The sequence below is a fragment of the Telopea speciosissima genome, chromosome 7 (genome assembly GCF_018873765.1).
Source record: "Telopea speciosissima isolate NSW1024214 ecotype Mountain lineage chromosome 7, Tspe_v1, whole genome shotgun sequence".
Taxonomy (NCBI): Eukaryota; Viridiplantae; Streptophyta; class Magnoliopsida; order Proteales; family Proteaceae; genus Telopea; species Telopea speciosissima.
The window spans coordinates 27,165,215-27,179,649 of NC_057922.1; the positions used below are offsets into that span (position 1 = coordinate 27,165,215).

General features: G+C 38.5%; 1 protein-coding gene across 1 annotated transcript; it reads right to left on the bottom strand.

The window, feature by feature from the left end:
• Window positions 1-4,279: 4,279 nt before the first annotated feature.
• Window positions 4,280-5,258, bottom strand: LOC122669253 (EID1-like F-box protein 3). Its single transcript, XM_043865977.1, has one exon. It carries the CDS (start codon window positions 5,248-5,250, stop codon window positions 4,351-4,353), a length of 900 nt encoding a protein of 299 aa, XP_043721912.1. The 5' UTR covers window positions 5,251-5,258; the 3' UTR covers window positions 4,280-4,350.
• Window positions 5,259-14,435: the final 9,177 nt, after the last annotated feature.

Genomic DNA, 14,435 nt, shown 5'->3' on the forward strand with positions numbered 1-14,435 from the left:
CAAAATTGTCTTGATCTCAAGCTTCTATATCAATCCTCCAAACTGTGTTTTTTTTTTTGCAATGCCAAAACCGATTATATCCCAAAATAACTTAGACTTTTTATTATTCTTTTTTACTGACAAACAATAGCTTAGGAAAGCTATTTGCATGAATGATTATAAAATATTTCATGTGAATTATGTGAAACCCGCCTCTAAAGCAGGTCTAATTCGAGTCGGTGTAATACCTGGTTCAAGTTCAACTGCTATGATTGCCCCGTGATGTGGGCGTTGTCTGTCAAAAATTGATCTGTCTATTTCAGATGTCGATTAAATAGTACAAATCCTCTCCAGTTATCAAAACCAAATTTTTATTTTTCTTCGTAATCTGAACCGACCGGCCGTGTTTATTGGACTGCCACTATAACTGGTCGTGCCGGCTCAATACCCAGCCTTACCTTGCGGTCCCCGCATGTTCTAATTTTATTAAAGAACCCCGTATCGCATGTCGGTGCAATCCATAGTAAGTAATTTCTTTCCAACCTATCCTTTGCAACCCAATCCAGTAAGGTTGTGGGACCGTCACCTTATTTAATTATATCTTATTTCTCGGGACCCTCACGCCCTACTACTTTTCAATTACCATTATATCATTTCGATCAGAATACCATCTACATTCCGTATTATTTAACCGAGTCATGTCTGTGGGCCCCACATAAGTCTATCGGCCATTTAATTCATTTTAATCTCTTAAGGCCAACCAAACATAACCCAATATGCTATAGAGCCTAATTCTATTTGGGCCAGTCAAACAGGCCTTAATAGCTTAAGCTTATAACAAGAAACTCATTCTCTTTTAAGTATTAACCAAACATGCCCTAAGGGCTTGAGTATATAAGCAATTCTTAGCTTTGAGAATTCATTTCTCAAAGGCTAAGGGATTAGAATCGGTTCTGGAAGAGGAAGAAGAAGAAGAGAAAGAAGAAGAAGAAGAAGAAGAAGAAGCTAGGAGAGACATATTTTGGGGACCCTTGATTCAGTTGCATGCTACCATTTCTCTTCAAAGTTGTGTTGGTTCAACAATAGGTAAACCCTAGCCCTTGCTTATAATTTCTATACTGTTTTAAAACATCAATCAAGCTCTACTTATGCTGATCTTAAGTTCTTGCAACTCAATCTCTCATTTCCCCTTCTATTCTTATCCATTCTTGTTTTGATTTGCAATTGCATGAGTAATCCCTTGATTATACATGCAAATGGTTCTAATTAACCCAAATGATGAACTTATCATCTTCTAAGTTCTATTTTTACTATTCTTGAGTTGCTACAACTCAATCTCTTAAAGCCCTCTTTAATTCTTTCAAATTCCTTCTTGGATTTGTAGATTCATGTATGATCCTTTGATCATATATGCAATCCAAGCAAACTGACCCTTAATGGGTGTTCTTTCATGTCCATAAGCCCCTTGGCTAGCTGAACCAAGCCTGGTGGACAAAACCCAGTTGAATAAATTGTTGTTTTTGGCTCTGTTTTCTGGCTGGCTCTTCAGAGTAGGCTAACCGGCCCTTCTGGAGCTAGAAGCTCCGGCCACCCCTGAATGACTTTTTGGGATCTTTAATGGGTTGGGATGGTTCTCTAACCTCTTAGGAAGTGTCTTAACATTTCTGTAACTCTGTATTTAGGACATTGAACCTGTTTTGAACTCATTCTCCTTGGTTTTGGACACTTGGTTGAGAAGCTTGATCAAGACACCCAAGGTGAGTGGGGTTTGATGTGCATGTGTATCTCTGTTTGATCTCATCATATGCATGACTATTGTCCTTAAATCTGAACTCTTTATTGTGAATTTATAATTTATTCATCAATTCCAAGTGTTGCATAAATTGGATTACATCTTATTAATATTGTTCATGTATTGATAATATTTCATTTGCATATGATAGAATGCTGTCTTTTATAAATTGATTTCATAAATGATGATTGATTATGAACTTGGTTATGAATCCCTGTGTTGCAACTGTTGATTTGATTAGATATGCATACTGGTTATTTATGTGATCCTGTGTTCTTGAGTGGACGTGTATATGTAATACGATGCACTCTTGAACACAGCATGTCATCATTTAGAATGCATGGTTAGGTTGGAAACCCCAAGCTACAACCATTACCAGCAGGGGTTTAGGTGCTGGGTAATCAAGCACTAGATGGTTGGAGTAGGGGGGTACTACCAAGATCGGGTGTGCTGATTATCGGGGTCTACCCGAAGGTTTGAGGCCAACGTACCAAGCGTGGAGGCGGGCCCCCTACCTGTATTGGTTGAGGGGGTATGGCAGCGATAAAAAGAAGTGACCCAAGATGTTTCCCGATGTTAGTACTGTATCTTGAACCTAGTGACTTAGTCTATTTACTAGGTTGATAAATTGTGGTGAGAATGTCATATGCATCATATAAATAAATGTTTTAATACTTGAATATTTCATGCATCATTTGTATGCTGTGTGTTTCCCTCTCATTGGGCTCAGTGTGAGCTCACACTCGTGGAAACTCTCTTTTTAGATGACTATGCAGGTGATGGACTGCCTAGCAGCGAGTTCGAGGATGATGATTTTGAGGACTTCGCAGACCAAGAGCCCGAGGAACACGATGGGTCTTGCATCTGTGACCTGTATGCCTTCTCTTAGGCGGGCCTAATAGATTAGGCCGTTCCTTTTGATAGTTCTCTTTTGTATATACATAAAACGTAGTATATGTAAATACTCTTTTTGGATAGGTGTAAATATGGGTTTTTGGGTTACTTAACCGAACATATGTATATAAGTTTATCACTCAGTCCTTAATGGACTTTTGTGGAAATATTTAAGTTCTTAGTATTCTTTCCGCTGCTTAAAAACTTTGTGGTGTGTGCTTGGTAATTGTGTTGCATTGAGATTCTGGCTTGGTTAGGTGTGAGATTGTATCGATTCATATCATGCCTGGGCTGCCCAAGGCGGGGTGTGACAAATTATGTATACTCACATTTATAATAGCACAGAGGGATAGAGGTAAGTCTATCATTCTCTCTTTTATTTAATTTATTTGTATATCTTATGGGAAAAAGAATGATGTTTGGTCATGTGCCCCTGCACCATTATAGGGACCAATGGGAGTTTGCACACAGGCATGACCAAGGGTATTTTTTTGTTTTATAGGGGAAGGTGGTTATTTCAGGGAGCGTACGTTGTGTCTAGGTGTAGGGGCCATGCGACCATGCAACCTTTTTTTTTTTTTTACCATATCTTATTTTTAAATTTTATTTTTATAAATTGTGATACGATATATATTTAGTTTAGAATATTTATTATTTAATAAAAATACTAAATTAATGGAAAGACCAATTTAATCGGGTGGATCAAAATGGGATAGGGAACTAGACTAACTACTTCTATTATCTTTACTGTTGCTTTTCTTCTCTCTCTCATTATTTAAATAAAAAATTTCCTATCTTCTTTTTTTGAGAGAGCTGGACAATAAGAAAATTGGGTGGTGAGACATTTTTAACACCGTCTTTGGTCTGCAACTTAACATGAATCTTATCTTTAAGTGGAACGGGTTGGATTGAAGTCATGTGTTTAGGTTTTGGTCTTAAACCCTAATCTTTTTGTTAATCTATACCATCTCTTCTCAAGCAGAGGAGAAGATTTTATTTGAGTTCACTGTTCAGTTTGGTTTTGGTTTCTATCAATTACAATGTGAACCAATTGTTTACACTAGAATCGTACCAATTAACACACTTACCCTATAGGCTCTTAAAATTACCGATTAAGACTTCAATTTTGATTACCATAAATCCCTTCCATCTTGTTTGTGTTTCAAATATGTTTATGGATGTTAAAGGGTATTAATGTGAATCCAACAGACAAAGAAAGAAAAAGGAAAATATTGTCGAGCTTCCAACAACACTAACCACCTCTTTCTAAAAACTAAAAACAAAAAGACAGAGAAGAGAGAAAACAAAATGCAGAAAAATACACACGTATACACACACACACGCACACACACACAACAGCTACCCAAAATCTAAAAGCTTTCTACTTTCCATAATCGACCCTCCTCTATGGTCTGTGTTAAAGACAAGAGAGAGATAAAGATTAGCCACGTCAGCATCAAATTATCCGGTACTCCACGTCACTGGTACTTTGTCAGGATACACTCCAGCATGGAATGTGTGACGCACAAGTTGTGAAGTGATCTGGACCGATTGAAAAAATGGGTAAAAATAGGAACTTCGTCAGTCAGTGTTAGGATGTGGGACCTACAGGCAATGATGTTCACCAATAAAAAACGGCTGCAACAAAGTAACTGATAAAAAGGTCCGATGAGTGGTCGAACCAATCAAACTGTGGATCGATCCTCGATCATCTCCCCACTCGAACCCGGTCTCCCTTCATCCAAACCTCCTCTTTTACCCATTTGATAACTACCTTGGTGGACCCCATCTTCGCTGTTGTCGTCCACTTCATCATCATCGTCTTCATTGTCTTCATCCGACGATAGAGGCGCAAGCCAACAGAACCCGTGCAAGTGCCCATTCACACACACGAAATACTCTAACGCTCCCTCATGGGATCCGAGCCTCCTCCACGCGCTCTTCGGCACAAGCCTAGCAGTCGTCATACTCCAAACGCGGGCCCCACAGTAAGGACATCGAACACCCTCTTCAAGCTCTACTCGCCGTCCGATCAAACAATCCCTCGTCTTCGATCTTCTAAAACCCCGAAATACCCCTCTATAAACTCCCAAATCCTCTTCGTGACCTTCCATTGCGTGCTCACAAGGATCACTCACATATAACAAATCTTCTCTGCATTTCTTTGTCAAAAAACTCCGACCGGACGTTTTGGAAAACCTGGAACTTTTCGCGAAGTGACCCGGTAATGACCGGTTGACTCGGAAATGCCGGCTTGACTCGCAACCACCACAGAAGAAAAGAAGCTTCGCTAACATGTGCCATCCACCTCCCACTTGATGACCGTTTGGCACGCCGTTCACCAATGTAACCACCATGCGCGGTGCTCGCGTTATGCAGAGCTGTCTCCACAAGATACGCTTCGCCAACGCGTGAAGCTTCCGACTTACACACGCCGTCCGACAAAGAACGTGCGGATCCCAGTTTATGGACTCGAAGACCAGCATGAGTATCCGCTCGTTCAAAATCCCTGACTCGCTTGACCCTGACTCGGAAACCTCGTCACTCGGCCGGTTATGTCGAGACCTCTGGTTAACGTTGTTCATCTCGGAGGAGAAACAGGCAAATTAATCCAAACCCAAATTTTCAGCTGGCATTATGTGCGACCAGGGAGGATATATATAAGAATCCATAAACAAACATCTAGAAATGGTTTAACACGTGTCGTGTAAGTGATGGTTAATTAGTGGTTTTGATCTCAGTGAAGGACCATGGGACACGTGTCTGATTTGACTATCTAGTAAGACTTCGTATTGAAAAGTGATTGCCGCGTAGACGTGACAATATGACATGGAATAAGTAACAATGACCGTCAGAGATTGGATGAGAGTGGGAGATCTTACGCCACATGCATTTGGATCGGATTCGAAAATATCTTTTTCCTTGGCTCAAAAATATCTTTAGTACTACGTGTCCATTTTTTATGGAAAACAGACACGTGTTCCCAGAAATGCGCTTGGTATTACCCTGGCGAGTAGCGACTGCTTCAGCTTTTGGTACTTATGCGTCGTCTATTTGTTAGAAACATGACACGTGTTTTTAGAAATGCGATAGGTAATCTGTTTTCTGCACGTGGTCACATCACATCCATACACGTATATCTAGACTTTTTGTTTTTTTTTTTTTGTTTTCCAAAGGAAATATTACTTTATTCGTTTTTTAAGGCAATCAAACTCCAACACGTGGAGCGCACGAGTGTATAATAGTCTGGTCGCATGAGAACCGTAAAGCGTACGCATGTGCCCTGAAATACACGTGGCGATCGCAGAGTTGGTCAGAGGAGGATAATACAGTCATTTCGTTGCTTTTAGTGGATATTTCGAGACAGGTAGTGCCAAGAAAAGAACACGTGGAGTGCGTACAGCTAGGGGTATATCCCAAAGGGGGGGGGGATAAAGTCATAAACCCCAACAGAGCATCTAATGAATAGTTTTTTGGTACCAAAAAAAAAAAAAAGGAGAAACTTTTCTCTATTCCGTACTAACTAACTCGGTGAGATTCCGAGGAAGCATTTTGGTGAAGAGACCGCGAGGATTAGATGCGAAGACGTCTGTCACCAATTGGTGCATTACACTTCAAAAGACAAAGTTGCCATTACACTTTTTTGGGTGCCTTTTTCGACGTGGCAGGTTAAAATTGGCGTTATTGATGTTATTATTTTTTGGGATAAATACGCATACCCCCTAAGTGAACAAAAAAAGACAGATGCACCCCTAATTGTCTGACATTGCCACCCGGACCCCCCAAAATTTCAATATACATCCCTACTTCATAACATAAGGACATTTTGGTTCATTCCGTTAAATTCAAACGGAAACCACTAACAGGACGAAAGTGAAAGGACAATTATACCTTTAAATAAAAACAAGAAAATTAAACCAAAAAAATGAACATGTTAAATACCCAAAATACCTATTTTTTCCCTTACATCTTTTTTCTCTCACTTTCCCTTTCGCGATTGAGACTCTGTAACCTACCGTGAGCTCAGCCAGTGGCGTCCCCCCCCCCCCCCCTCTCTTTCATCTTCTCTGTTCACCCTTCAATTAGGGGTTTCGAGTTCCACGGTGCTGCTACTCGCTGGAGACAAAGAACAGGGACATCCCATATCCTTAAACCCTATCGCAGTTCAGTGGTGCCCCCCCTTCGTCTTCTCCGATTTGTCAAATTGGTGGAGCAACCTTGAGTTCAGCGACGCTGTTACTTGCCGGAGTGTACCCAAGCGCAAGTAAGCATCTTGCACTTTACCCCTCGTCTTTATTGTTTTACTTTCTCCTAGTGTACTTGGGAGTTCGGTGGCAAAGATTAAAAGAGGGGAAAAAGGGTTTAGTGTGGGCAAGAGGAAGTCCTTTATTATGGGGTTAGGTCTGTCTAGACAATTTTTGTTTTCAATGCTCAATTGCTCTGGATCTCTTCCCACCTGGATTTGAGCTGCTGCTACACCGAACATAGAAGTTCCACCTATCTGACTCAGTGCCTTTACTAGTATCAGCCCCATTAAAATCCATCAATCAAATTCAAAAAATCCTGGGTTCAGTGATAACCAATGAGGTAGAACTGAACAATATCAACAGGGCAGCATCAAAGAAGCCCATTGACCACATTAATTTTCAATAGGTTGACCACTTGGTGAAAAGAGATGAAAATCCACTTGGCGATGGAGCAAAAGAACAGGGCAGGAATATTTCATGTTTTTGCGAGCAAGTGCCATGTATTCTTTATAGGTTTTTTTTATCTTTCCCCCCTTTTCTTTTCTTTTCTTTTGGTGGTTTTAGCACTAAAATGAATTGAAATAAACAAATTTGATCAAAAGTTGCATGCAATATTGTATGACTCTTTGTATAAAAAGTTCAGCAAAAATTAGCCACAGAATATTAAGTGCAGAAGGAAAATAAGTAGAGCACAAGTTACACTAGAGTCCTAGTTAATAGCATTAAATGAATAAAATTGTGAATAAACTGGCATTACTAACAAGGAAGAGAGAGAATGCCCAATAAACTCAAAAGGAAACAAAGTCAACATAGAAACAGATGCACTCATACATCAGTGAATCGGTATGATTTCTTGGCTGTAATCGATTAATTGGGTAACCTAACAGATGGGCTTGCCCTAATAAACAAAATCATTATTGCACAGTCCACCGCCATCAGAAGGGATAATCCTACTTGTATTAATGCCTAGGCTATGAGGGGCAATCTAGTAATTAATCCATCTGACCTAAACCCTAGTTTTCTTATATATACTAGCTGGAGGTGATAGTCTGGGTATTCCAAACTAGATACTCAAGGTGTAATGCTTTAAGCAATCTTGTGCTTAAACCCTAAACCCTAACAATCTTAAAACATTAGGATTTTTGTTTCTCTGCAATCAAGATCGGCTTTGGATTTTGGATTCACGTTCGACTTCATCTCAATTCTGATTTTCTGATCGACTTTAGAGTTTTTATTTGATCGACCTTTTGGTGATCATGGAATCTGATCACGGTTACTGTTTTATCAAAGACGACATCGATCAAAGCTCTTGCATCACGGTTCCAGTTTGAGAGGTAATTCTTTATCAAACGATCAATCAAGCTTGGAGATCTGTCTTCACGATTTTGTTCGAACGTACGTTACAGCTTTCGTTTCTCAAAGTTTTATTTTGATTTGGTTTTAAAACAAAGCTGCAACGTTTGCAGACCTTGGCAGAGAACCTTTATCAAAGGTTTTTTATTTGGCTGTTTGATTACAAAGACAAAAGCAATTAATCCATTTTGATTTGATTGGTTTTAAAAAGAAAAACAAAAAAAAAAAAACAAATCAAAAGAAGTTTTGGAGTTTACCTTTTGGCAGAGTACGTTATTGACAGGGAGCTTCTATTTTTCAAAGCTCTTTTCTATTTCCTTGATTTGACTATTTAAAAAAAAAAAAAAAAAAAAGTAGAAGAAGACTAAAGACTTTAACTTTTGATTTGTTTTTGAGATCGGTCACTACCTACGGATTGCGACCAGTGCCAGCCGTCACCAAACAGTAGCCAGTGACCCGTGCCTGCCAGCACTAGGGTGCCCACCACGACTGTCGACGTCACTGCACCGCCGCCATCCTTTCCTCCGTCGTCTAAATCTAGGGTTCTTCATATCAAGTGTGATTGTTCTTTGAAGTATTTATTTTTATTTGAATTTTTGCTTGGGCATATAAACAAATCACATAAATATGGAGAAACACGTTGTTCCAATTGAGATGATCAAATTGAAATGCTTTAGTGGCTCTGAGTTCAGTTCTTGGAAAAGGAGGACTTAGTTTGGACTGAAGTACCTTAATATTTTCTACACTGTAGCAAATACTTTTTCTGATTGTACGGAACTAACTGAAGCCCAATGGATAAGTGATGCGGATTTTTGCAATGACTAGCTATGGAAATGCCTGTCAGATAGGCTGGCAGAGACCTATAGTAAATATGAGTCTGCAAAAGAGATTTGGGAAAACCTAGAAGCCCAATTCAAAAAGGAGGAGGACCTATCAAAAACTCACTTGGTTGACAAGTTTATGGACTTCAAGTTTCAAGAAGACAAAGAGATACTTCCACAAGTAACAGATTTTGAGAACTTAAGAACAAAATTGAACCAAAAAAACATCCATGTTGTTGATGTATTCTTAGTGGGTGTAATTATCTTTAAGTTACCCTCTACCTGGCATTCCTTTAAAACTGAGATGCATAGAAAGAAAATACAAGTGGGACTAGATGATCTCAAACGGTTCATTAGAATCGAAGATGAGAACAGAGCCAGGAATAACTTGGAGATGGTGAAACAACAATAGGCATCTACCAATTTGGTTTCACAATCCAAGAAATATCCTAAGCAGTCCAAGCCACCTAAGAAACAACCCCAACAGTTGGAAGCCAAAAAGATAAATTTTAAAAAGAGGGACAAGTGTCGCAACTGTGGAAAGTGGGGTCACTATGCATCTGAGTGTAGGGGTCCTAAGAAAGGGAACACTGACACATCACAGAAGAAAGTTCACATGTTGGTGGATAAGACTGAGCCTACTAACTTTGTTGCCATGGTTGGCAAGGGTAAGGGGTTGGTCAGTACATCTTCAGATTGGTGGTTAGACTCGGAGCGACTTGTCATATTTGCAATAGCAAGGACCCGCTCACCGATGTTGTTCAAGTAGCGAGATCACATGTTGCAAATGGAGACGTCGTGGAAGTGGCTCAACAAGGGACAGCGAACCTGTTTCTATCATTAGGTAAAATATTAACTTTGAAAAATGTTAAAATCTTTCATGATTTTGAAAAGAATTTAATTTTCATTGAAATTTTGCTTGATGCTGGCATGTCTATTACTTTTAGTAGTGGTAGAGTAACATTGTCTGTTAACTCTTTTTATTTTGGATGTGCTTATAATTTGAATGGTATGTTTAGGTTGAGTTTAGCTAATGAGACAATAAACCAGGTTAACCATAATTCATTTGATCCCAAAATACTACATTGTAGGTTAGGACATGTGAACTATAGAAAAATGCTCAAACTAGCTAAAACTCATAATTTACCATTAGACACTTCAATTAGATTTAACAAATATGAAGTATGTGCTCAAACCAAAATAACTAGAAAACCTTTCAAACCGATTTTTAGGAGTACTCAACTTCATGAACTTATACATTCTGACATTTGTGACTTTAAAAGTTACACAACTAGAGGAGGTCGAAAGTATTTGATAACATTTATAGACGATTTTTCTAGATATTGTCATTTAAAACCTGTTAAAATCTAAAGATGAAGCATTTGAAAATTTTAAAATTTTTAAGAATATGGTAGAAAATCAGTTAAACTTGAAAATTAAAAGATTTAGAAGTGATAGGAGAGGAGAATACAAATTGACAGAGTTCAAGGAATTCTGTGTCTCTGCAGGCATAATCCTTGAAACTACTGCTCCTTATTCACCTCAATCAAATGGCATAGCTGAAAGAAAGAACAGGACGTTAACAAAGATGTTAAACTCCATGTTATTGACAGCTGGCATGCCCTCTTGCTATTGGGGAGAAGCAGTGTTGACTGTAAATCACATTCTAAATAGACTACCACGTTCAAAACTGACTTCTACACCTTATGAACTATGGCATAACCATCCCTATAGGTATGACACTCTTAAGGTTTGGGGTTGTATACCTTATGTTAGGATACATGACCCTAGGAGACCTAAGGTGGGCACTAGAACAAACACTTGCGTGTATCTAGGTTGTGCAGAAGACAGTGTTGCAGACCGGTTTTTGGATCTATCAACTAATGTGGTGATAGAATCTAGGGATGCCATATTCTTTGAAGATAAGTTCCTCAAAGATAAAGGCCTGACCTTGCCTGGTTTGACAGAAATGATTACAGAATCACCCATGGATACTAAACCAATTGTTTCTGACACTACTCCCACAATGCTCCCTGAATCAGAACCTAGGAGAGTATCTACTAGAGATAGAGTACCCAATAACTTTGGTGAGGATTTTGTGACCTACCATCTAGAGACCGATCCATCCACCTATAAGGAAGCGATGAGATCTAGGGACTCACTGCTATGGAAAGAAGTCATTGATGAGGAGATGAGCTCTTTAATGTAGAATGAGACCTGGCACCTTGTTGATCAACCTAAAGGGTCAAGACAATAGGGTGTAAGTGGGTACTGAAGAAGAAACTTAATCCGGATGGGTCTATAGCTAGGTATAAAGCACGGTTAGTAGCTAAGGGCTATACCCAGGTGAGAGGGATAGATTATTTTGGCATCTACTCCCCGGTCTGCCATTTGACAACGATAAGGATTCTTGCCATAGCATCTATTGAGCACAATGTTGTGCATCAAATGGATGTAAAAACGGTTTTCCTTAATGGAGACCTAACAGAAGAAATCTACATGAACCAACCTGAAGGGTTTGTCATGGAAGGTTCTGGAAAAAGAGTTTGTAAATTAAATAAATCTCTCTATGGTCTTAAACAAACACCTAAATTGTGGCATGAAAAGTTTGACAAGACAGTAAAGAGCCTTGGTTTTCAAACCAGCAACTCGGATAAGTGCCTTTATTTTTTGTCTGAGTCAAACAAGGTATTGATTATTTACTTGTATGTAGACGACATGTTGATTTTAGGTTCTGATCTGTCTGTAGTGAGTGACATTAAAGAAACATTGTCCAAAGAATTAAACATGAAAAATCTTGGTGTGGTAGACACCATTCTTGGAATGAGAGTAAGCTTCAGTGAGCAAGGGATCACCCTTAGTCAGACTCATTACATTGAGAAGCTACTTTCTAGTTGGGGATACAGTGATTGTAAACCGATTGAGACACCCTATGACTATAACAAACGATTGAAACCTAACACAGGTGACACCATGAATCAGTTAGATTATTCTAAACTGATTGGTAGTCTCATGTATGCAATGAGTTGCACTAGGCCAGACATAACCTTTACGGTAGGCATGCTGAGTCGTTTCACTAGTAATCCTGAAAAAGAGCATTGGGATGCCTTATCGAGGCTGATGAGATACCTTAAGGGTACTTAAGGTTATGCTCTATGTTATACTGGACATCTTCCAACTTTGGAAGGTTATTCTGATGCATCTTGGTGCTCAGATTTGGGAGACAGCAGATCCACCAGTGGTTATGTATTTACACTAGGAGGATGAGCTGTAGCATAGAAATCCAAGAGACAGACTAGTATTGCTCTGTCATCTATGGAATCAGAACTTTATGCTCTAGCTTCTGCGGGAGATGAAACAGAGTGGATAAAGGATCTGATCATGGATATTCCACTGAGGAGTTTTAAGTTAAACTCTATATCTATATTCTGTGATAATCAAGCAACAAAGACGATTGTGAATAACTCACTCTTTAATGATAAGAGGAGACACATCAGGCTGAAACAAGTCATGCTGAATTATAGAACAGAACAAGGGATTATCACTTTGATTGATGTGAGATCGAAGGATAATACGGCATATGCCCTTACAAAGGGATTGAACAAAGATCGAACATTCAAAACTACGGGGGAGATGGGGTTAAAGACCATTTAGTCAGGTCTTAATCTAACCTAGTATTATTTTGAATTATTTGAATCTCATCTAGCCTTGGTAAGCATTCAGGACAGTTTACATGTTTCAGATAACTTAGTTAGGTTACTAAATATGGGGGTTTGTGAAACCATTCCAAACTTGATGGTGTAGCAAACTTTTAAGTGAAGTCTCCTTACTTTGTTATTCCACAAAGAAATATGGAAAATGTCTGATATGTTTCAATGATATTGTGCTAGTCTTTATGTCATTCCAAATTTGATGACATGTCTTTTATAGTATGGTATACCATTCCAAATTTGATGATACAACATAAATCTATGACTGATATGACGAACACAGTATTCCAAATGGAAACATGGTATGGTCCTTATGATAGAGACTATATAGGATCGAGTTCTTGTAAAGAAACTTGATGATAATGCTTATTGTTTTTTAATTTACCTTTAGCCATATATGAAATGTACTAAGTTCTTATTGTTGAACTAGATACTATTGTGCAAATGATTGAATTCATATTATCTTATGAAATTCATATTTGACAAATTACAGAGAATGGCGAAGATGGAGGAGAACGGTTGAATCTGGATCTCGATGAAGATGACTTACTTGATTAATAAAGTCACATGGATTGCAAGGACTTTTCCTTTTGATTAATTTCTTTTGGTTTAGCCACTTGCATGTGGAACTTCCGATTTATTGTTGGGTTTAGTTTTTGATCTAAAACCCTAGTTTTATTTCTTAAAGTTTACTTATTGCTTATTTGATTTATTGGATTATTGCTATTCAATTTATATTGATTCAATTACTGATTGAACAGTGGTTTCTATACATGTGTGGTGGATATATGTAGAACATAGGAGGAGATTGAAAGGGTATTTATGTAATATCCCTTCATATGTTCTAATATAATCCTACTTGTATTAATGCCCAGGCTGTGAGGGGCAATCTAGTAATTAGCCCATCTGACCTAAACCCTAGTTTCCCTATATATACTAATTGGAGGCAACAATCTGGGTATTCCAAACTAGATACTCAGGGTGTAATGCTTTAAGCAACCTTGTGCTTAAACCCTAAACCCTAACATTCCCAACATCATTTGGCAAGTTTTAAGATCACCCATTCCACAGATACACCATGATATGGATTCAAAAATATAAGAAGCTTCACTCACTATTGAAAATGGCTTGCATGGAGGCCATTTGGATGGGCATAAATGTCCATCTGAAACGACCAAAAACACCCCTGCCCCTATAAGACAGGTTTGATGGAAAGAATGTCCCATGTACAAGTCTGTTATCTATTGAATCTCCCTTGTAGTTCCCCTAATATTACAAATGTGAGGTACCCAATCTGTAGTGTTAAGTATCCTACATATAATTTATACCCTTCTTATGGTGTTGAATGTAATCGACCTGTTTATTTGGCATAAAGTTGTGTTGAATCGTAAACTTTTACTTAAACCTTACTAATCTTCTATTATTTGTACTTTGAAACTGATGAGAGATGTACTGTTGTGATTATATTGCTCCTTTTGTTATCCTGTTTTCTACATAATGGAAGTATGCACAATATGGTGTCACTATGCAAATAATCTCCATTGTAAAATCATAGATGTGGAAAGGTTTGGGTATTTGGACATGATAGGTGACATCTATAATATAGTGCTGACATTTATACCTAAAGGAAGGACTGTGA

Bases quoted from the DNA above. Each gene is read 5' to 3' on its own strand.
- LOC122669253 (XM_043865977.1), bottom strand. From the start codon at position 5,250: ATGAACAACGTTAACCAGAGGTCTCGACATAACCGGCCGAGTGACGAG.